The sequence below is a fragment of the Musca domestica genome, unplaced genomic scaffold (assembly GCF_030504385.1).
Source record: "Musca domestica strain aabys unplaced genomic scaffold, Musca_domestica.polishedcontigs.V.1.1 45, whole genome shotgun sequence".
Classification (NCBI taxonomy): domain Eukaryota; kingdom Metazoa; phylum Arthropoda; class Insecta; order Diptera; family Muscidae; genus Musca; species Musca domestica.
This window is the reverse complement of record NW_026712335.1, coordinates 6734205-6757824: the sequence shown is the minus strand read 5'-3', so window position 1 is coordinate 6757824 and position 23620 is coordinate 6734205. Positions and strand designations below refer to the sequence as shown.

General features: G+C 35.6%; 1 protein-coding gene across 5 annotated transcripts in view; it reads left to right on the top strand.

Annotated features, from left to right (window-relative positions):
• Window positions 1-23620, top strand: part of LOC131804467 (protein sidekick-like) — a 360538-nt gene that overhangs the window by 334865 nt on the left and 2053 nt on the right. For all 5 annotated transcript variants that reach the window (XM_059127399.1, XM_059127397.1, XM_059127398.1 and 2 more), the window contains 4 exons: window positions 10380-10582; window positions 10722-10932; window positions 15981-16108; window positions 18659-18827. In XM_059127399.1, the coding sequence (XP_058983382.1) occupies window positions 10380-10582; window positions 10722-10932; window positions 15981-16108; window positions 18659-18827 (711 nt within the window). The remainder of the gene's footprint in view (window positions 1-10379; window positions 10583-10721; window positions 10933-15980; window positions 16109-18658; window positions 18828-23620) is intronic.

The following is a 23620-nucleotide window of genomic DNA, read 5'->3' as shown; positions in this document are numbered from 1 at the left end:
AAGTTTTGGAAAAATATTACGAAGTAAAAAAATACGATTAAAATTTATCGTGCGCACCAGCCGTCCAGACCGACAGATAAATCTAATTTAAGCTAAATCAACTTTAAATGTCGTTAAACTGATTTCGTCGAAAGAGACTTGGTAGTCTAAAAGTGCAATTAAATCCCGATTTTCTTCTGACTTTAAAAAAATATTTTGTCTATAGAAAGCGAAGTGATTATCCAATTTAAAAGTTTATATCGCAAAGTAATCTTAATAAAGGGGCAAGTTCACCATCTCCAATAATTCGAATTTTTCGGAATAAAACCAGTTTTGGTAAGAACAAGCTAAAAAGCATCACTCGGTTTTGCCGACAGATGTATACCTTCAGCTAATGGTCGATTATTTAAAGATATTTTGACTTATGTTATTATTATTAAAATTGTTGACCCTCTGTGGAGTAGGTTCCGAAGGAATGAACAAATATTGTCCATTTCTTATTGGTCCTAAGTAAATACGATTTAAATATTGTGGCGTGCCAGGTTTGGACTATATTGGTTACTTCCTTCACTTTACATGAGATATGTGATAATTTTTAGATGATGTTAAAATGTGCCTGAGGTATCAAATATAGTCGACCGAAGTTTTCCATATTCATACTTCATCTAATGCAGATAAAAATATTGGTATGGGCAAAATTACAAGAAAATCGAAGATTTATATTCAATTTTATGCGAAATTATTGTGTACCCTACAACACTATGTATTGGGGGTATTAAAAGTTTGATTAGGCCAACAATTAGTAACACCTCGAAATATTAGTCCCCGACATAGGAAGCCATATATGGATCTTCCTATCTCACCGAGCTGAGTCGATCCAGCTTTGTATGTCCATCCGTCCGCCTGTCCATGTTAATTCGTCTGTCCAAATTAATATAAGCCTATTGTTTTTGGAGATGATTCCAAAATATTTAGGGGTTGAAATGGATAGAAAAATGGACCAATTTTGGTCATTACAATGATACTGATAGCTAAGATATGGGATATATGGACTGATTTTCACACTTCTCAGCAATTCCGAATGGTCTCTTGCCAGAAAGGATAAACTCTATGAAAAGTAAAATAGGCCTAAAAAAGTGAATATTTTCTGTTAAATTGTTTCAATTTTTGTCATATTCTTTATTGCGATTGCGATTTTTTCCTTTTGACTTACAATTTTGAAATGTATATTTAGCATGAAAAGAGAATGAAGACAGGAAAGAAGTCCAGTCTTTGGATGACCATTCGATTATATTTAGCTGTAAAATGGACCACAACTATCGTGTGAAGTTGTTATGAATACCTAACAAGAATACGGAGTGTGAGCAAGTGATAAAAACGACCGAATATTTATTTTCCTCAAAGGAGTAACATCAAAAAAAAAAAAACTATTCTTCATCGAATTTCACTATAAGTCACCAAAGAAGAGAAATGTTCATATCCCTTATACTTCAAAAAAAAAAAAAAAAATACTTGAAAATTTTGAAATTGTCAAAAAGGACTATTTTGCATTTTTGGATCAAAATTTTGTTAGCCTTTATATACCATACATCATACTGTGGACAGGGTATTTGTTTGTAACATGGAGAAGGAAACGAGGTAGACCGATTAGCTACTTTTGAGGATAGTCATAGAATCGCTTTCTGAGTCGGTTTATGGATGCTCAACCATCTATCCGCCAGTGCATGTTTTTGTGAACATAAATATATTTTTCTTGACCCAAGGACGAACCATATTGGAATTGGAGATTATCTGTCAGTTATAACATATAACTCCTATATATATCTTCGTCCGATGTATCTTTTATTGTGCACCAATTGTGTAATATTAGTCTAAGTAGCATAGCCGTAATATGAACCCCATAACAAGCATATTCGTAAAAAGATATTAAATAAAAATTTGTCCAATTTTATCGAGATGGCTTCAAAATTAGATATAGCTCACCTATCTTTATCCGATTTAAAAATTATTATTATGAATCTAAGGTTGGTACATAAAACCAAATTCAGCCTGAACGAAAGGGTGCCAAATTTGATGAAAATCGGCTCAGATAAAGTTAGATAGATTTTAAAGCACATAGATTTTATTATTCGATTTATACTTTATGTCCATCACTCCCGTAAAATGCACTCTAAAACAACGATATTTGGTGCCAGCTATCAGGTACAGCTCAGAAATACCTCTGCCAAATTTTATACAGATCATTTCAGATTTTACATAGCTCCCACATATATCTTCAAGATAGTCGAGAGACACATGCTTTCCTCAAATTTAGTGGAGATAAGAGCTCTACTAAATATACATACAGGGTGAGATGTAAAAACTGCAACCAACTTCAGACTTTCATTTCTAAGCCACTCGTCCGACAGCTGTTAAAATTATTCCAGTGACAGCTCATTATATCGTTTACGCTTGTAAAAAGCATTTTGGCGAGAATTTTCCAGAAAAAAAGTTATTCGTGATGGGATTCAAACGTCTTAGTGTGATTTCTTTATATTTGGCTGGAAAACCACAAGTGGCTGTCGTTAGGACACTCCAGCCTTTAAATGTGAATAAATCTTTTGTGTCTCGTATCATAGTTCATTACCATGACACTGGTAGCCCGACGTCAAGGAAGTGCACGGAATAAAACAGCAATATCAGCAGAAATGATTCGAAAAGTAAAGAAGAGACTTGATCGAAACCCGCGTCGCAGTGGCCGCAAAATAGCTTGTAAGCTGGATATATCGCAATATTCTATTCGGCAAATATTGAAAAAAAAAAACGGGGTAAATCCAGAGCCTAAAAAGGGCTAAAGAGTTGCTTAGCTTGGCCAAAAGTGGTGATCTTCCGTATTTGGTTTTCTCCGATTAGAAAAAAGATTCGTAGTCCAGCAGTTTGTAAACAAACAAAATGATCGTGTTTACTAGCCAAAGAGGTCAGCTGAAAATATGCACCTTCGGTTGGCCACCAGAACTCAATGTCATGGTGATGGTGTGGGCCGCCATAACAGCCGATGGTCGCTCTCCGCTCGTATTAATCGACCGTGGCATCAGAACAAATGTCGAATATTATCGCGAAAATATTCTGGAGGGTGTATTAAAGCCTTGGGCACGCAAAACATTTTGGCCGCAGACCTTGGACATTCCAACAAGGCTTAGCACCATCGCACTCAGCACGCGTCACCCAACAATTGTTACAAAATGAGGTTTCAGGTTCATTTCCAGCGCACAATGGCCACCAAAATCCCCAGATACCAATCCGTTGAACTATTGTGTCTGGAGTATTTTGGAAGGCAAGGTTGGCTCTAAAAAATGCCAAAGTGTAGATCACCTTAACGAAGCATAGCATAGGAACATTCGGGCAGCGTGTGACGGTTTCATTGGCCGATTGAAGGCCATAATTCGTGTCAAAGGTAACCAAATCGAACAAATCTAAACTTATTCTTAAATTTGAATCTATTTCCAACATTTTTTGCTTTCATTCAATAAAATTTTAAAAATGTAAAAATTATGGCGGTTGACTTTGTTGCAGTTTTTTATCTCACCCTGTACTACCTAGTTAATGGAGAATATACAAAATAGTGGATCTTAATTGTAAATGTTGTCATAAAGATAAATGTCCTCGAAATAAAAACCTTAAATAAACATCAAATTATGGTTCATTCGGCCGGAAATTTTGGCAGAAACGTCGAAACTGATGAATTTCAGATGTGGACAATACCTCAATGGATGATAGTTACCCTTTTTCAATGCCAATCATCTGTGCATGTCTTAAATATGTACCATAAATATTGCGATTCCAACGGACGGACGGACAACGCGAACCACGTCAGCTAGTACACATATAAATTATCTAATTTTGATGTAAAAATCAACATCTAAGTCACATTTACAAATAGTATTGCGGAATATAAAACACGAAGAAAAGGAACACAAAATTCATGTGTATTTTATCACTTAACCTTCCGGGATTAGAACTGAACCAACATGCTATGAAAAGTGCATTACTTAATTTCCATCCCCGGAACTTTTCAGTTTCTTAGAAAAACGCAATTTTCCACCCCGGTCTTATCAAAGGAAAAATACATAACATCATTTGGTAAGCTAGATAGAAGGAAAACAACATCACCTATGAAAATAAATGCATATTTAATTTCATGCCAACAAGAGGAGGAAACAAAGAAAACTACAAATTGCCTTTCCTTCATCGACTAAATATAAATTTCAAAGGTTACAAAATTTGCATTTGTTTACATATGTCGGAATTAACCTTTTGCCATAAAACGCTCCCTCGATTACTATATTATCAGGACACATGCACTAGTGCGCACGCACACAAAGAACTGCACAAACATAAGCACACTCACACACACTCTCTCTAACACATGTCATATGTAGCTTATATATTCAAATACGTGTTGTTTCTTCGGCGGCAAGAGATCAGACGATCAACTGTGTTACTTTATTACCAGCAAGCCGATGCGGTGGTTCGGGGGAGTTGAGAGGAGACTCTTTGGTGCAATTTATCTGCAGCTGTTTTCGGTGGAAAAAAGAATAAATGCAAATGCAATGCAAATAGAAAGAATACACGTTAGCGACCAACATCGACCCATCTATCTTAACGTGGCAAACAACAGCTCCCACCATAGCTGCGATATCAGCACCAGCTCCACTCCGCCATTGCCATCGCCATCGCCACATGCAAATAGTCTTTGCGACGAGTTGTAAAATGTTTCGACAATAAACATCCCCATTTGCATTTGTAAAGTATGAATGACGGCTTTTTCGCTCGTTTCCAAAATTCAATATCTCTGTGTTCGTATGCATGTATGCAAATATGTATGTTGGTGTGGTGTGGTATGGTATGTGTGTGTGGGTTGGTGTTTGGGGAAGATGCATGTATTCATGCTTTATGTGCACAGTTAATGACAATCATAGTGGGGGGATAGTTCACAATGATAGGGGAAAGTAAAAAAGGGGATAAAGTAAAATAATAGAACTAGCATCGTGTGGCTTTAACCGAACTCGAATGACTTAGTTGTTATTGTTCGTGAAAGGCTAAAGATAGTACGAAAATTGGCGATTATTAAATCTTTCACATGATTATGTAGAGAATGATCTTCTAAAGACATTTTTATAGATTTTAAGATTTTCTATGAGTAGATCTGTTGAATAAGTCAAAGATCAACTGATGTAAACCTTGCTAGAAGACAGTGGTTCTTACAAAAATATATTAGCAGCCAAATGAAATTGCCGAATGAAATTTAATTATACCCTACAACACTATGTGTTGGGGGTATTGTAAGTTTGATTGAGCCAAAAATTATGTAACACCTCGAAATATTGGTCCCTAACAAAGGAACCTATGTGTGGATCTTCCTATCTCGCCAAGCTGAGTCGATCTAGCTACGTATGCCGCTCCGTCCGTCTGTTCGTCTATTCATGTTAATTTGTAATCAACCTACTGGTCGCAATTATGGCCCGATCCTCAAGAAATTGAAAATGGAATTGGGGTTAGGGTCAGAGTAGAACCCTATTGTTTTTGGAGATGATTGCAAAATATTTAGGGATTGAAATGGACCAAACACAGAAAATTCTCTATAGCAGCTGCGGAAGTCGACGCAGAAATTTACATGGAGTTATAGTTTAGGATTGGACAAAAGCCTACCAATTTGGGTGGTCATCGGACAATATTTAGCACGTAAAATAGACCCGAACTTTTATGTAAGAAAATACGAAAATTTGCACTAAACTGCGAATAGTTTTAGTCCCAGCCAAAATCACAAATATATTAAAAGGCCACTTCGGGCCATTAAAGTGATGCTGATAGCCAAGAAATCAGATACATAGCAAAATAGGTACACTATACAGGGTAAGATAAAAAACTGGAATAAAGTCAAACGCCATTTTTACATTTTTATACCCTACAACACTATGTGTTGGGGGTATTATAAGTTTGATTGGGCCAAAAATTATGTACCACCACGAAATGTTGATTTCCCACATAGGAAAGTATATATGGATCTTCCTATCTCGCCGAGCTGAGTCGATCTAGCTATGTATGTCCGTCCGTCCGTCTGTCCGTCTGTCCATGTTAATTTGTAATCACTCTACAGGTCGCAATTATGGCCCGATCTTCACGAAATTTAGAATGGAGGTGGGGCTAGGGTCAGAATAGAACCCTATTTCTTTTGGAGATGATCGCCAAATGTTTAGGGGTTGAAATGGACCAAATACTGAAAAAATGTCGGATTTTGCAGTAGCTATACAGGTCGCAATTATAGACCAATCAACGCATGTAGCTAGAGTTTAGGGCGGGGAAGAAGCATACCAACTTGGGTGGTCATCGGATTATATTTAGCGGGTAAAATAGACCATATCTATTTTGTTAAAAAAAATTCAAAATCTTTCATTAACCCGCGAATATTTTAAATCCCGGCGAAATCACAAAGCCATGACAAGGTTACTTCTGATCTTTACATTGATGTTAACATCCAACAAATCGGATATATAGCAAAATATGTGCGATATATATGTCTATCAAAGAAGATATGCTTGAAAGATCTCTTATATGTCGAGAACGGCTGAACTGATTTCAACAGTTCTCATTAATTCAGAATGGCCTCTTGGCAGGAAAGAAAAAATGTCTAAAAAACGCATAAAAATATTTCTCTAAAGATGAAAATATTGATTTTGTAACATTTTCTCATATTTTTTCAATTTTGTCATATTTTTGGCATATTTTCATTTTGAATTAAACATTTGGTAATATTTCTACAGCTAACAAAACTAAGTAGTTAGGATATCAGGATATCATATACAGATCGCATTTATGGCCCGATCCTTACGAAATTTTGCATGGGGATAAGATGAGGGTCAGAATAGAAGCCTACTCTTTTTGGAGATAATCGCCATATATTTACGGGTTGAAATGGACAAAAAAACTGCAAAATTGTCAGCAAGTCGTAATTATCGCCCGATCGCATTTGAATGGAGGTTACCGGACATTGCAAAAGCCGAATAGTTTTAGATGGCCATCCAAAAATATTCTATGTGTGAAATAGTTTGCCAACTTTTGTAGACAAAATACGAAAATATCCATTCCAGTGACTTTTTTGAGAATTCACAAATACAGGAAAGACGCACTTCTGACTATTTCGTTAAGGCTGATTTCGTTGAAGAATATAGTCAAATGTCTGTATCTCATATAGATGCGTTTCAGTCAAAAACCAATAATAAATGTTAATCTTTTGCCACTTCTGAGAGATTATAGGTCTTTGGGAAATATTGGTTCCAGATCTAGGAAGACCATTTACGTGCAACATCTACCTATAAATTGGAAATGAGCAAATTAGTTCAAGTTTCTATTATTCGAAAATTAGAACGAAACCTGATGGTTTTCTTTTATTATTTGTCACAATATCTTGTGGAATTCTTTCGAGCATCTGGCCTATATAAACTGTATCATTTATTATAGTGTTGTAGGGTATTCAACGGTCGGCCCCGCTCGACTGTAGCCTTTGCTTACTTGTTTTTTTTTTTATAAAAATCGCACTTAAAATCAATCAATTACTGACCATGCAGAAAATGCGCTATAAAAACTCATTAATAATAAATTTGAGAGAAGTGAACGTTTGCCTATCAAAAGTGGCGCACATGATATATTTTCCTTTGCACACTAATATTAAGGAAATTATACTGCGACCCGTTGCTTGTTAATTCATAATTCCTACGTATTGTAACGTAATTGAATTCTAATATTTTCGGAAGTACTTCATTGCAAGTACCACCATATATGGTATTTATATGAACCTTGCTTGCGATAATATCTTTATTCACGCTGTGTTTTCCCCCAGAAAAAAAAACAACACACAGCAAATGTTACGGTTATATCGGAAGGAAGTTTGATAAGAAAATAGCGTGATATTTATAATTTCATGTTCATGGTTTCACGAATATTAGGTGAAAATGTTAGCACGCCATGAGCGAGTGTACCTACACATACATACAGCCGTGTGTACGAGTACACAACAAATAAATGTGTTGCCAATAACGACAACAACCGTGGCTGGCGTATGAGTGTTAACAAATGTTTAAAAATAAATCATACTTCATAATGGACACTGACATGAAACGAACGAAACAAAAAACAGGCTTGTGGTGGTGATGGTGCTGGTGGGTAACTGCCTTAAATGCCATTGCTTAAAATATTATTTAGCTTATTATTAATTAAATTACTAGTATGTGTACGTGTATTTGTTTATGTGTCCTTGTAATAGTCGTGCGGTTGGGAATTGTGTGTTTTCGTGCAACAGAAGTGAATTTTGTTCGTTTAATCTTTACTACCAAGAATCAAAGTTAATTTGGATGTTCATAAATGTTGTTATTCACAGAACTTTGTAATTATGCGGAATTTCATTGTAATATCATAATTACATAGACAAACCGCAAATTATATATAACACTAGAAATTTTCTCACAGAAACTTGAACGAATGGTAAATGAAAAATAATAAAAAACAATTTACATTAATTTCACTTGAACCTTTTTTTAAATGTTCCACAAATTCCTATTAAAAACGAAATAGGCTCAAATTAAATGTTAATTAGATACAAATAAGAAAATGCCCTGATTCGCCAGAAAAGATGATATTTGAGAAAAAAAAAATAATTCTTAATTGGCCAAAATGTGTTCCTAGCCGTATTCTAGCCTGGGGGTTTCGCTCGGGCGTTGATATATATGGTGATGTGAAGAAACTGCAACCAATTTCAGACTGCTATCATTTCTAAGCCATTAGTCCGACAGCCATTTAAATTTTCCCAGTGACAGCTCATTTTATTGTTTACAAGCGTACAAAAGCATTTTGGAAAGAATTTTCCAGAAAAAAAGTCATTCGTGATGGAATTCAAGCGTGATAGTGTGATTTGTTTATATTTGGCTGGAAAGTGGCACAAGTGGCTATCGTTAGAGCACTCCAGCATTTAAATGCGAATAAATCTGTTGTATCTCGTACCATCGCTCGTTACCGTGATACTGGTAGCGTAGCCCGACGTCAAGGGAGTGGACGGAAGAAAACAGCAACATCAGCAGAAATGGTTCGAAAAGTAAAGAAGCTACTTGATCGAAACCCGCAACGCAGTGGCCGAAAAATGGCTCGTGAACTGAACGTGGCAAATATTGAAAAATGAGTTCGGGGTAAAGCCTTTGAAATTCCAAAAAGTGCAAGAACATACACCGCAACAGAAAGAGAATAGGCTCAAAAGAGCTTAAGAGTTGCTTCGCTTGGTTGAAAGTGGTGAACTGTAGAATTTGGTTTTCTCCGATGAGAAAACATTCGTTGTCCAGCAGTTTGTAAACAAACAAAATGATCGTGGTTACTTGCCAAAGAGGTCAACTGAAAATGTGCACCTTTGGTTGGCCACCAGAACTCAAGCGCCGGCCATGATGATGATGTGGGCCGCCATAACAGCCGATGGTCGCTCTCCGCTCGTATTCGACCGTGGCATCAGAATAAATGCGTAAATTATAGCGAAAATATTCTAGAAGGGGTATTAAAGTCTAGGGCACGCAAACATTTTGGCCGCAGACCTTGGACATTTCATCAGAACTTGGACACCAACGCACTCAACACGCGCCACCCAAGAATGGTTACAAAATGAGGTTCCTCGCTCCATTTTCAGCGCACAATGGCCACCGAAATCTCCAGATACCAACCCATTGGACCAATGTGTCTGGAGTATTTTGGAGGAAAGCAAGGTTGGCACTAAAAAATACCAGTGTCGATCACGTCAAGCAAACGCTTCACCGGGAATGGGCCAAAGTACCGCAGAGCAACATTCGGGGAGCGTGTGACGGTTTCATTGCCCGTTTGAAGACCAAAATTCGTGCCAAAGGTGAAAATGAGGTTCCACGCTCCATTTCCTGCGCACAATGGCCACCAAAATCTCTGGATACCAATCCGCTGGACTATTGTGTCTGGAGTAGTTTGGAGATCAAGGTTGTCACAAAAAAATACCAAAGTGTCGATCACCTCAAGCAAACGTTTTACCGGGAATGGGCCAAATACCGCAGAGCAACATTCGGGCAGCGTGTGACGGTTTCATTGCTCGTTTGAAGACCAAAATTCGTGCTAAAGGTGACCAATTCGAACAAATCTAAACTTATTCTAAAATTTGATGCTATTTCCGAATTTTTGAGCTTTCATTCAATAAAATTTAAAATAAAAAAACAATATGTAAAAATTATGGCGTTTGACTTCGTTGTAGTTTTTTCATCTCACCCTGTATTTGTTATTTGTATTTTCGTTTTATAAAGTTGAAGATACAAATAATCTTTTATGCTTAACAAATATTTATTTCATAAATCTTTTTCACATTTCAGAGCAATGTAATGCCGATGTCACCGTTTCATTTAATGCAATACAAATGTACGATGAAACCACATACAGAACAACGCTGCCAACATACACGCCCCCACCCTGGATAGAGCCATATGTCGATCCGACAACACCACGCAATGTGACAGCATTAATGGGAAAGACTGCATATTTGAATTGTCGTGTAATTAATTTGGGAAATAAAACAGTAAGTCATTACCAAAATAGAAATTTCTAGGAATTGAATTTCTACAGAACGATTTTTATAAATACTTGAAGACATTTTATTTTTATCGCCGATTAAATATTCCACGAAAATGTTTTTAAAATTCGTTTTCTCTTTTAAGGTTTCATGGATACGACATCGTGATTCGCATATCCTTACCGTGGGCACATACACCTATACATCGGATTTGCGTTTCCAAGCTTTACATTTTAGCGACATTGGCGATTGGACGCTACAAATCAAATGGGTACAAAAACGTGATGCCGGCACATATGAATGCCAGATATCTACACAGCCAGCCAGGAGTTATTTTATACACTTGAATATTGTGGGTAAGTTTAGAAAGTAATTAGGGATGTCTATATTAATATTAGAATAAAGTACATGACTGACAGACGTAACGATTCATCAACGCACAGGCAAAACGGCTGGAACTTGGAAATAAGATAAGATTTTGGAAATTCGTACTTATGTGCACTAAATGTGGTACAATATAAATTTTGGAAGAACCAATAGAGTTGGAATTTCCTGTCGGAGTGTAGGAGGTTGAAACGATATAGCTGGTATCCTGCATTTTGTAATTAAAGATTGCCATATGTGGGACATTTGGGCGAACCGATATTTTGGAATCCTGATGAATCCCGAATTGGGGTTACAATGGAAGTGTAGGATTGGGATCTAAGCTCTGGAAATCCGTACTTAAGAGTACTAAATGATACTAAATTTAATAAAATTTGGATTTGTATTAACTTATACGGTTGGAATCCTAAAATTTGGAATTAGGATAACAGTATTGAAAAAACTGACTGACTGACCAAGAATTGAGACACAGACGAGACGGCTAAAGCTAAAATCTTGAAATTTTGCACGAGGGTCAGTCATGGTGCGTAGGCTTGTGATAAAGATGGAGTTTTGGAAATTCGTACTAAAAGGATACGAAAAGTACTAAAATGTATTGAAAAACTCATACTTTGTTTTGGACAAACAGAATGAGCTAAAATTCGGAAATTTGGAATGAAAGTCACATTGGAGGTGCAGAATAGATGTACCAAAGTGATCTTGGAAATTCGAACTTTTATGAATAGTTCTATAATGATACTAAACTTCTATAATGGTACCATTTGGTATTATGTGAACGGATAGAGGTAGAAACTAAATATTTAGTATGGGAATAAAGGCTAGAATGCAAGTTTGATATACAGGGTGAAATAAAAAAAAACTGCAACAAAGTCAAACGCCATAATTTTTACATTTATTAATTCTATTGAATGGAAATGTCGGAAATAGTTTCAGATTTTAGAATATGTTTAGATTTGTTCGAATTGGTCACCTTTGGCACGAATTATGGCCTTTAAACGCCACTGAAACCATCACTCGCTGCCCAAATTTTGTTCTGCGGTATTTTGGCCCATTCTCGGCGAAGCGCTTGCTTTAGGTGATCGACACTTTGGTATTTTTTAGTTCCAATCTTGCTTTCCAAAATACTCCAGACACAATAGTCCAACATATTGGTATCCGGAGATTTTGGTGGCTATTGTGCGCTGGAAATGAAGTGAGGAACCTTATTTTGTAACCATTCTGCTCAGTGCGCTGGTGCTGAGTCCTGTTGGAATGTCCAAGGTCTGCGGTCAAAATGTTTGAGTGCCCAAGGCTTCAATACACCCTCCAGAATATTTTCGCGATAATATTCGGCATTTATTCTAAAGCCACGGTCGATTAATACGAGCGGGGAGAGACAGTCGGCTGTTATGGCGGCCCACACCATCACCAAGGCCGGCGCTTGAGTTCTGGTGGCCAACCGAAGGTGCACATTTTCAGCTGACCTCTTTGGCAAGTAAACACGATCACTTTGTTTGTTTATAAACTGCTGGACAATGAATGTTTTCTCAACGGAGAAAACCAAATTCGGCCGTTCACCAATTTCGGCCGAGCGAAGCAACAACGAATGTTTTTTCATCGGAGAAAACAAAATTCAGCAGTTCACCACTTTCGGCCAAGCGAAGCAACTCTTTAGCTTTTTTGAGTCAATTTTCTTTCCGTTGCGGAATAAGTTATTGTACTTTTTGGAATTTCAATGGCTTTATCCCGAGTTCATTTTTTAATATTAGACGAATGGAATATTGCGATATGTTCAGCTCACGAGCCATTTTTCGGCCACTGCGATACGGGTTTCGATCAAGTCGCTTCTTTACTTTTCGAACCATTTCTGCTGATGTTGCTGTTTTCTTCCATGCACTTCCTTGACATCGGACTACGTCACGGTAACGAGCGATTTTACGGGACACAACAGATTTATTCGCATTTAAATGCTAAAGTGCTCTAACGATAGCCACTTATAGTTTTCCAGCCAAATATAAAGAAATCACACTATCACGCTTGAATTGCATTACGAATATCTTTATTTCTGGAAAATTCTCACCAAAATGCTTTTGTTCGCTTGTTAAAAATGTAATGAACTGTCACTGAAATAATTTTAACAGCTGCTGGACGAGTGGCTTAGAAATGACAGCAGTCTGAAATTGGTTGCAGTTTTTTCATCTCACCCTGAATGTAAATAGAATATATCTGACTTATTCTGCCTATAAGTCAAGAACCGGTAGACTGCTTTTCACAATTCACACAATTTAGAATGGTCTGTTGCCAGGAAGGGGTAAAATGTAAGAAAATCGCGTAAAAATATTTTCTAAAGTTTTTCTACACCCCACAACACTATATGTTGAGGGTATTATATACAGGTCGCAATTATGATAAGATCCTCACGAAATTTTCTTTGGGGTATGGTTAGGGTCGGAATTAAAGCCTATTGTTCATTAAGATGTAAATTTAGGGGTTAAAATGGACCAAAAATAAAAAACTAAAATTTTTCTGATATTGAAGTCGCTCTAAATGTCGCAGTTGAAAACCAATCGACCCGTAATTTTGCATGACAAGAGAGTTGAGGACAAGGAAGAAGTCTAGCATTTTAGATATCAATTGGATTATATTTATCTACAAAATGCCCCTCAGCTTTCGAGGGAATTTTTTTTGAATACCTATTTACGCGACGGACTGCGTTAATATTCGCTAAATGCCCCCGATCAAAAAAACAAGGGTAACATCTGGACAGGGCTCTATGACATCATTTCAAAAGCGAAATCTTCCAAATTCGATTTTGATATAAGGGAGTTTTCAGCATATTCTAGTGTTATAGCGTATAACATGGTCGACCACGCGCAACTATACCCTTTGTTTACTTGTTTTGATTTTGGTATATATCTGGGTACATTTTAGCAAATTATTGAGTATAAGTTACGATTTTCCAAACGACATCGCCGAACAGACGGGCCCCTTCAACGTCAGATATAGTAAGCAGATTTGTTAATCTTAGCTCGTTTACCCTGAAAAGAATGAATCTAAAATATGTCTTTGAAGGCATGAAATTTGAAACACTAAATTTAGCGATTGTTGTAACAGACAAAACAAACTTACATGGTTATGTTACTTCGTTCAGGTTGAACGAAAGCATAACAAGTGGAGAAAGATGTAAATGTTTATAAGTGCGGTTGTAAGAATTAGAAGATTTTCCAAAAGAATTTTAGTTTTATGTAATTCTTTTGTTCCTCTTCTATTGAGCTTACGATCTCGTCACTTGGGTAAAAAATGTTTTTTGTCATAGAAGTTATTTTTTAAAATAACTTCTGGGGAGAATATCCCAGACAAGAAACAAGGGAACTGATGAGGATTGGTGGCTCTTTCCGAAACCTAGGTATTCCCTGCCTTACCCCATGGTAAACATTACCATCGTTCTCCACTCATAAACAAACGTTGTTTTTATAAAAACAACAATAATGGGATTTTGCCTGACGATTTTGCAACAACTGATTTCTATGAATTGTATCCAGCCGCCACTGTATTAAAGTTTGATAAGCTTAAAATTTTGGTATTGAAGATCATATTGCATTTTTATACCCTCCACCATACATAGTATGGAGGATATATTAAGTTCGTCATTCCGTTTGTAACTCATTGAAATAAAAATTTTAGATTTTAGCCACATTTTTCAATGGAATTGTCTGAAATTCTACACAAGGAGTAATTTGTGAGTACTTTACCCCCTGATAGAGAATTGTTTATATAGGTCCACGATATCGTATATCCCCCATACAACGTTACCCCCGATATTCGGTATTTGGATGATTTTAGCCACATTTTTCAACGGATTTGTCTGAAAAATCATACAAGGATTTCCTTGTGTGTACCTTATCCCCTAGAAGAGAATTGTCTATATAGGTCCACGATATCGTATAATACCCATACATCGGCACCTCCCGATATTCGGTATTTTGAAGATTTTAGCCACATTTTTCAATGGAATTATCTGAAAATCCACACATGAAGTGCCTTCCGAGGACTTTATCCCCTGGAAGAGAATTATCTATATATGTCCACGATATCGTATGGTCCCCATATTTTACCAAGTTTTTCAACCCCACACAAGGGGTTACTTCTGAATATTTTACCCCTCAGAAGAGAATTGTCGAAATTGGTCCACGTTTTAGTATAGAGCCCATATAACGGTATATTCGGTATTTTCATAATTCAAATTTCAAGTTTCGTATATAAAGTTCGGAACCGTTACTACAGCCTATGACACAAATTACTTACGCAGAACCAAGTCGCTGTATAGCCCCCCATATAAGGGTTTTCATTCGAGCGGTATTTTTTGACAGATTTTTTTTTTTTTTGAAATTGTTCAAGTTTCTTCCAAATGGTGGAGGGTATAAAAAGTTCGGCTCGGCCTTATTTTAGCTCATTTTTTACTTGTTTGTTCATTTATTTTGTATTTCGAAAAGAGCTCATGAATTTTTCACAGTATTTTTCTAACAGTTTACAGACTCGAAATTCAAATATAAGCCGTAAATAAATAGCAGAACAATGTTTTCCTTTACACAAAAACTATCTTCTTGTGTGCCTTCTTTTTTAAACTTTTTTTCAGTGATAAAGGAACAAAGTTTTATTTCTCTGACAGCAACTGGCTCTAACTTAAATTTATGTAGTACCCATATAACGATTACCGTCTGGTCAAACCAGAAAAAATTCAATTGAATTTATCTATGAAATATTTTACGGAATTTATTACATCTTTAAATATTTATAACCCTTAGCAGACAAAACAAGAAAACACCAAAATAGACTTAACAATTTTTTTGATATACCAACAAATTCCCATAAAATTTTTCTTACTTTTCTTTTCTATGTACGTTCGCTATGCTAATTTCGGCATCTAAAATGGACTGTTGAATGAAATATCAAAAAAAAAACAAAAAAAAAAAAAATAACAACAAAACATCAACAACAACATCCCAACGTAAACATCGTTTCAACCATAATGTGTTAACAGTGCCAACGGCCAGCATCTATGGCGGTCCTGACCTTTATGTCGACAAAGGTAGCACCATAAATCTTACATGCACCGTGAAATTTTGCCTTGAGCCACCTGCCTACGTATTTTGGTATCATCACGAAGAGGTAATTTATGTTTACGTATTTATTCACTCTCCTTTTTTTATATCTGACCTATTGTAATGCCATTATCGTAATCATCATCAACAAGAGAGATTTTTTTTAAACAATATTATTCGATTAAAAGTGATACTTTGTTTTGGGTAGAGATAATATCTGAGGGTATTGAAATGTGATATTGGCGAAATTTTTATAACCTTCTTGGGAACAATAAATTGGTTTTAGTTCAAAAGTTTGTTATTTATTTAGCTAAAAAATATCGTCCGTATCTCACACTGCTTGTGTCTTTCATTTTCAGTTTCAACAAATCTTATATTAACTCAGCCCCCCATACAATGTGACATACATACAGATGTTAGATATATTAAGTTCCAACAAAAGTCGTAGGTTTTGAAGACTGGTCATAATCCCCCTATTATACTGTCAAATTTGCATTATTTTGAAGATTCTAGACAAAGTATGGTCTGTTAGCACAAAAAATTAATTACTTAATTTACATACCCTCCACCATGGTATGGAGGGTATATTAAGTTTGTTTGTAATATCTCGAAATATGCATTTTAGACCCCACATAGTATATAATTCTTGATCACCATAAAATTCTATGTCGATTTAGCAATGTCTGTCCTTCTGTGGAAATTACTTTAGCTTCCGAACGAAATGAAGTAAGTTGATAAAAATTTACCCGAATGTGTATTATATCTGCAGGACTTTTGGTATTAAAAATGGGCCATGTAGGTCCACCTCGAATAGGCCTCATATAACGGTACCTCCCGATATGCGGTATTTTGATGATTTGAGCGACATTATTTACCTGAATTGTTCCAAATTTTATATTTGAAGTTCGTAATAGATACTACATCATGAAACATAAAATAGGCCATGTAGGTCCACATCTTCGTATAGCCCCCTTATAACGGTACCTACCGATATTGGCTATTTTGATGATTTTAGAGACATTATTTACCGGAGCTATTTCAAATTTGGTATTTGAAGTTCGTAATGAATACTACAGCCTATGACTGAAAATTCTCTGAGCAGTTCCACGTCTTCGTATAGCCCCCTTATAACGGTACCTACCGATATTGGGTATTTTGATGATTTTAGAGACATTATTTGCCGGAATTGTTTCAAATTTTTATTTGAAGTTCGCAATGGATACTACAGCCAAAAAAATTGTCTGTGCAGGTCCACGTTTTATAACCCCCATGGTGCCTCCCTATATTCGGTATTTTGATGGTTTAAGCTACATTATAAACAGATTTTTTTTCAAGTTTCGCATTTGAATATAGTAATAGCTTATGACAAAAGTTGCCTATGCAGGTTCCCGTCGGCGTATAGACCCTAATATACGGCTACGGCTAATTTTTAACGGATTTTATTTTTTTGAAAATTGCCAAATTTGTACCAAATGGTGGAAGGTATTCAAAGATCGGCCCGGCTGAACTTACAGCTTTTTACTTGTTTAGCCTTCAAAGGTTTATTTTTATACCCTGAAATCACGAAACATCCACCATTATTTGACGTAGAGCTTCAAAATTTGGTAGAACAATTTGTATTGTGTCTAGGATGGTTGGTATTGCAAATGGGATATATCGGTCCACGTTTTGGTATATCCGCTATATATCGATACCTCACGATATTAGGTATTTTTATGATTTTTCCACGGATTTGTCTAAAAAATGGTATTAGTAGGTCATAATAGATTCTGGCTCCGGCGGCGAAATATTGTATGTATAGGTCCACCTTTTTATATAGCCCCCATACAACGGAACCTCCCGATATTCGGTATTTTGATGATTTTTACCATATTTTTTGAAGGATTGGTGTAAAAATAGGTAATTGCTGATCATAATGGATGCTAGCTCCGATGGCGAAACAATGTAGGTATAGATCGACGTTTTTGTATAACCCCATATAACGGTTTCTCCCGATGTTCAATATTTTGATGATTTTTGAAATATTTTTTCAAGGATTTGTCTAAAAATTGGTATTTATATTATATAATAAGTTCTAGCTCCGGTGACAGAACATTGAATATTTAGGTCCACATTTTTTTATAGCGCACATATAACGATATCCACCGATATTAGGCGTTTTGTTAATCCTATTTACATTTACCCACGAAATTTTTTAAAATTTGGTATTTATGAAGATTTTGTAGATGACAATCTTTGAAGTATAAAATTGTCTATGGAGGTTTCCGTTTTGGTATGGTCCCCATATAACGGCCTTACCCACTTTATGCTGTTTTGAAAGGAAATGGTCTCACTGTAGTTTAAAGTGGAACACGTTTGAATACAGATACTTTTATAAACAGTTGTTTTCTTTGCCGAAAGTTTTAGGGTATTAAAGGTTCGGCCTGGTCGAAATTTATCTTTTTTTACTTGTTTTTTCCTGAATTTGGTTGAATATGGCATTACAGATTCACCGTCATATTGACTACACCATCCCATTACTTTCATTTCCACACGCCCCAAATGTACATACACGATAATTAACAAAGTATCGTCAAAGAAACTTTATTAAGAGTTTTGATGCCTTTTACAATTACAGCTCATTAATTATGACTCGACCAGAGGTGGTGTTTCGGTGGTTACCGAGAAAGGCGATATAACAACATCGTATTTGCTTTTGCAAAATGCCGATTTGGCCGATTCCGGAAAGTATTCATGTGCTCCGTCAAATGCAGAAATGACTAGCATACGTGTGCATGTACTCAGTGGTAAGTTTTCGATACTTTATTCATGAAAAGAAAAAAAACTTTATATCGCAACTCATTTAACTTTAACACCAAATTTCATGGGAAATCAGTTATGACCACCGGGTATTGATATGTGGTATTATGTTGCATTATATAGAATTAGTCAATTTTGTTCGTACTGCTCAAGAAATATACTGTGTAGTAAATATGTGTAAGCTTTAACTGTAGTGCAGGCTGGATATGATTTACAAGTATTTCACATAACATTAATAAGATAAAATTAAAATCATAACGCAGTAGTCATTGAAAGGGGGCGAATATTAAAAAAATAACAAGTAAATCCTTTAGGTTTTGTACTCAAGTGGTGTCATTAAATATGTTTTTATACCCTCCACCATACTATGGATGGTATATTAATTTTGATATTCCGTTTGTTACTCCTTGAAATACTCATGTCAGACCCAACAAAGTATATATATATTCTTGATCAGCGTAAAATTCTAAGACGATTTAGCCATGTCCGTCTGTCTATTCGTCTGTTTGTCCGTCTGTCTGTTGAAATCACGAAATCAATCTTTCGAACGAATTGAGATAGAAGGTTAACATTTTGCACACATGTATATTTTGCCAGTAGGCAAGTTAAGTTCGTAAATGGGTCCACGTTATCATATAGCCTCCATATAACGGTACCTACCGATATTCGGTATTTTGATTATTTTAGAGACATTATTCACCGGAATTGTTTCAACTTTGGTATTTAAAGTTCGAAATGGATACTACAGCCTATAACAGGTGCAGGTCCACGTCTTCGTATAGCACCCATATAACGGTACCTCCCGATATTCGGTATTTCGATGATTTTTGCGACATTATAAACTGGAATTGTTTCGAATTTGCTATTTGGAGTTCTTAATGAATACTACAGCCTAAGATAGAAAACTGTCTGTGCAGGTCCCCTTCCGATATTCGGTATTTTGATGATGTTAACGACATTATTCACCGGAATTGTGTCAAATTTAGTATTTAAAGTTCGCAATGAATGCTAAATCCTAAGACAGAGAATTGTTTGTGCAGGTTCACGGCTTCGTATAGCCCCTATATAATGGTACCTCCCGATAATCGATATTTTGATGACTGTAGCTACATTATTCACCGATTTCTTTTTTTAAGTTTGGCATTTGAATATGGTAATGGTTTATGAAAAAAATTACCTATGCAGGTCCATGTCGTCGTATTGACCCTAATATAACGGCTACATTCGGTATTTCTACGATTTTAACGGATTTTATTGTTTTTGAGAATTGCCAAATTCGTTCTAAATGGTGGAGGGTATTCAAAGTTCTGGCCGGCCGAACTTGCAGCTTTATTACTTGTTTTTTTTTTTGTTACGAAATTATAGTAATGGTGATTTCATGAAAATACATTTTATCAACATTTTAAAATATTATTTTAATTTCCCATTGGTACACCAGAGGACATAATTATTGTCTCCCTGATTTTTTCAAAACACAGTCGAATACTTTATACATTTATAATCTAGGAGGATTATTTGAAACAAAAGACCTGATAATCACAACATTTGATTTTAAATTAATTATTTATTATTATGAACACCTAAAAAAACGAAAATTGGGGAATGTGTAGTCCAATTATGTATTCCAAAACCATAAGAAAATTCCTTAGTTTTAGTCGCATCCACATAATGGTATAAATTATTGTGTTGTCGCCACGTTTGACATGTGATTTGACAAGCTGAACCCCGGTGCGCTTCAAAACTTATTTTCTGATCGTGTTTGCTGCTTCAAATAAACGAAATCGGTCAAAAATATATATGGGAGCTATATCCAAATCTGTACCGATTTCAATATAATTTGGCAAATTTATTTTTGTACCAAATTTAGACACTCATGCCGAATTTCATGTGAAATCGGCCGAAAATATATATAGGAGATGTATCCAAATCTAAACCGATTTCAATATAATTTGACAAATTTATTTTCTGATCAAATCCCCTCACTTACTCCAAATTTCGTTAAAATAGAACATACATATCATGTTTGGTACATCAAATAAACGAAATCGGTCGACAATATATGTGGGAGTTATATCCAAATCTGTACCGATTTCAATATAATTTGACAAATTTATTTTTGTACCAAATTTAGTCACTCATGCCGAATTTCATTGGAATCGGGCATACGTATCGTTTTTGGTGCATCAAATGTGTGAAATCGCCCGAAAATATATATGGGAGCTATATCCAAATCTGGACCGATTTCAATATAATTTGGCAAATGTATGTTTTTTTTTTTAAATTCCGTTACACATATCAAATGTTATTGAAGGCAGAGATACATGGCGTGTTTGGTGCATCAAATACATGAAATCAGTCGAAAATGTATAAGGGAGCTATATCCAAATCTAGACCGATTTCAATATAATTTGGTAAATTTATTTATTTCCTTTACACGTTCCAAATTTGGGGACTGTACCTGTAATCAATCAATAGATATATGCATATAAAATCTAAATTTTTGGGAGGTAACTCCGATTCTGATGCTATACCTTCAGTTCCAAGTACATTCAGGAGATGTTGTAGAATACACGGAAATTTTCAAGAAAATCAGTGCATGCAAACATTTTTCTTTTTTATAGATGTAGATATGTCCCTCCTACACACTAGCTTGCAGATAAGTTCCACGTTTTGTATAGTTCGGATCGGGATTTAGCATAGGGCTAGAGTTTTGGGCTGGGGAAAAGCATTAAATTTGGTTCGGTCATCGGACAATATTTAGCGCTTAAAATCGACCATAACATTTGTGTAAAAAAATACGAAAATTTCCACAAAACCGAGAATATTTTTAATCCCAGCGAAATCACAAATACATTAAAATGTCACTTTTGACCGTTACAGAGATACTGATAGCCAAGATATCGGGTATATAGCAAAACAGGAGCAATCTATGTTTGCCAAGATTTTTTTTGCATGCGATTTTTTCATATTTGACATACAATTTTGATTTGTACATTTTTTAATATTTTTACACCCTGCAACACTATTTGTTGAGGGTATTATATTCATGTCGCAATTATCGTCCGATTCCCACGAAATATTGCATGGAGGTTAGGGTCAGAATAGAATCCTATTGTTTTAAAAATGTATATTTAGTGGTTCAAAAGGACCAAAACATTAAAATTTTAGGGTATCACATGGTTGGCCCCGCACGACTATAGCCTTTGCTTACTTGTTTTTTTATATAAAAATGTCAACAAAAATTCATAATGTGTTATGGTCATCATTTCATGGATCCTACCGATTGCAGGTTCAGGATTTGGAATTTAAAGCATAGCTAGCTTAGCTTTTGGCTCATGCATAAAGCTAGATGATCTACAAATAAACGAAATCGCATTTTGCCTGTATCTAACCGGAAGTATTAACTCGAACAACTCTTGTTTACAAGGACTGCTCTAACGACCTGTCTAAAGGCTAATTGGTAGATATTGCTGTAATTTATCATCTTTTTCGCGGTCCTTTGTCTGAGGACATTTGTTAGGAGACAAGGTCTGACAGACGAACCGGCGATGGTTCGATTAGTGTGTTCTGGCATCCAACTCCTTTGAGATATGGAACTTTAAATATTGTGGCATTGTTGTTCTCACACAAGTCATAGTGGGAAAAAACCCAAAATATTCTCTACCCAAGCGTCAAAGAAGAAGAATTCCAGTCAAAGACTTTCGTTTTCTTTTTCGTCAAAGGAATTAGAGGTTCAACATTTGAGCAATATATGCTGATCATCGGTATGAGATTGAGAATGAGAACGACAAACAACTATAATATTTTAAACAAATAAAAGTGTTCACATGAAACGTACACACCGTTTTTTATTCCCATCATTACATACAATAATATTTTTTTTTTCAATTTCAAATTATAACACATAAATGGTGATTGCACAAGTTATATCATTAATCTGCCATCAGTACACCGACTTTAAGATATGTATATATGTATGTAGGTGGTGAATATGTTTTAATACTAAGGTGTTCATTACATTTTACTGCCAAATAACTAAAGTTGGTAACAACAACCAACAACACATCTTAAGAACTTTAAATACAACGTTTAATTTCCCCAGAGATAAAGGCAAAGTTTTGAAGCTCTTATTAAGTTGGTTCATTTCGATAGTCTGTTATCATAGACCTATTAAAATTTGCGATGAATATAAAATGGGGGAAAGTTTATAAAGAGAAAAATTTATTTTAATTTTTTATCAGCGCTAAATGAATGTAAAAAAAACTGGAAATATATATATATTTTCCACACCAAAATCCCAAAATTTTCTGTTACCGGTTTATTATTTCTAAATGTTGTTTTATGAACCAAAGAATCCAAACAATAAAGGGTAAGAAAATTAGAAAATGTTGGCGAAAATTGAATCTGCTTGAACTGCTACTGAGTGTATATATAACTTTTGATGTTGCCAAACGTGTTCCTCGAAACAACGGTTATAGGCCTTAAATGGCCAAATCCGTTTCAAAACATATGGGTTCGATCTAGGGGTGTCCGTTTGTACATATCTCCGTCTGTCTGGCTGGTGCACACGATAACTTTCGAAGGAAGTATCCGATTTGGCCCAAACCTGGTACATCGTAATCTTATTGTCAAACATAGATCGTGTTCGGAGATGGTCAGTATCGGTTATCTCCTTAAGGTACTTACCTCACAAAGGTAGGAATTTTCAAAAAAAAAAATTATACTCCAAAGAAAGAGAAAGGAACACCCTATTTTGCTCCAATTTTGCAAATTCTAATAT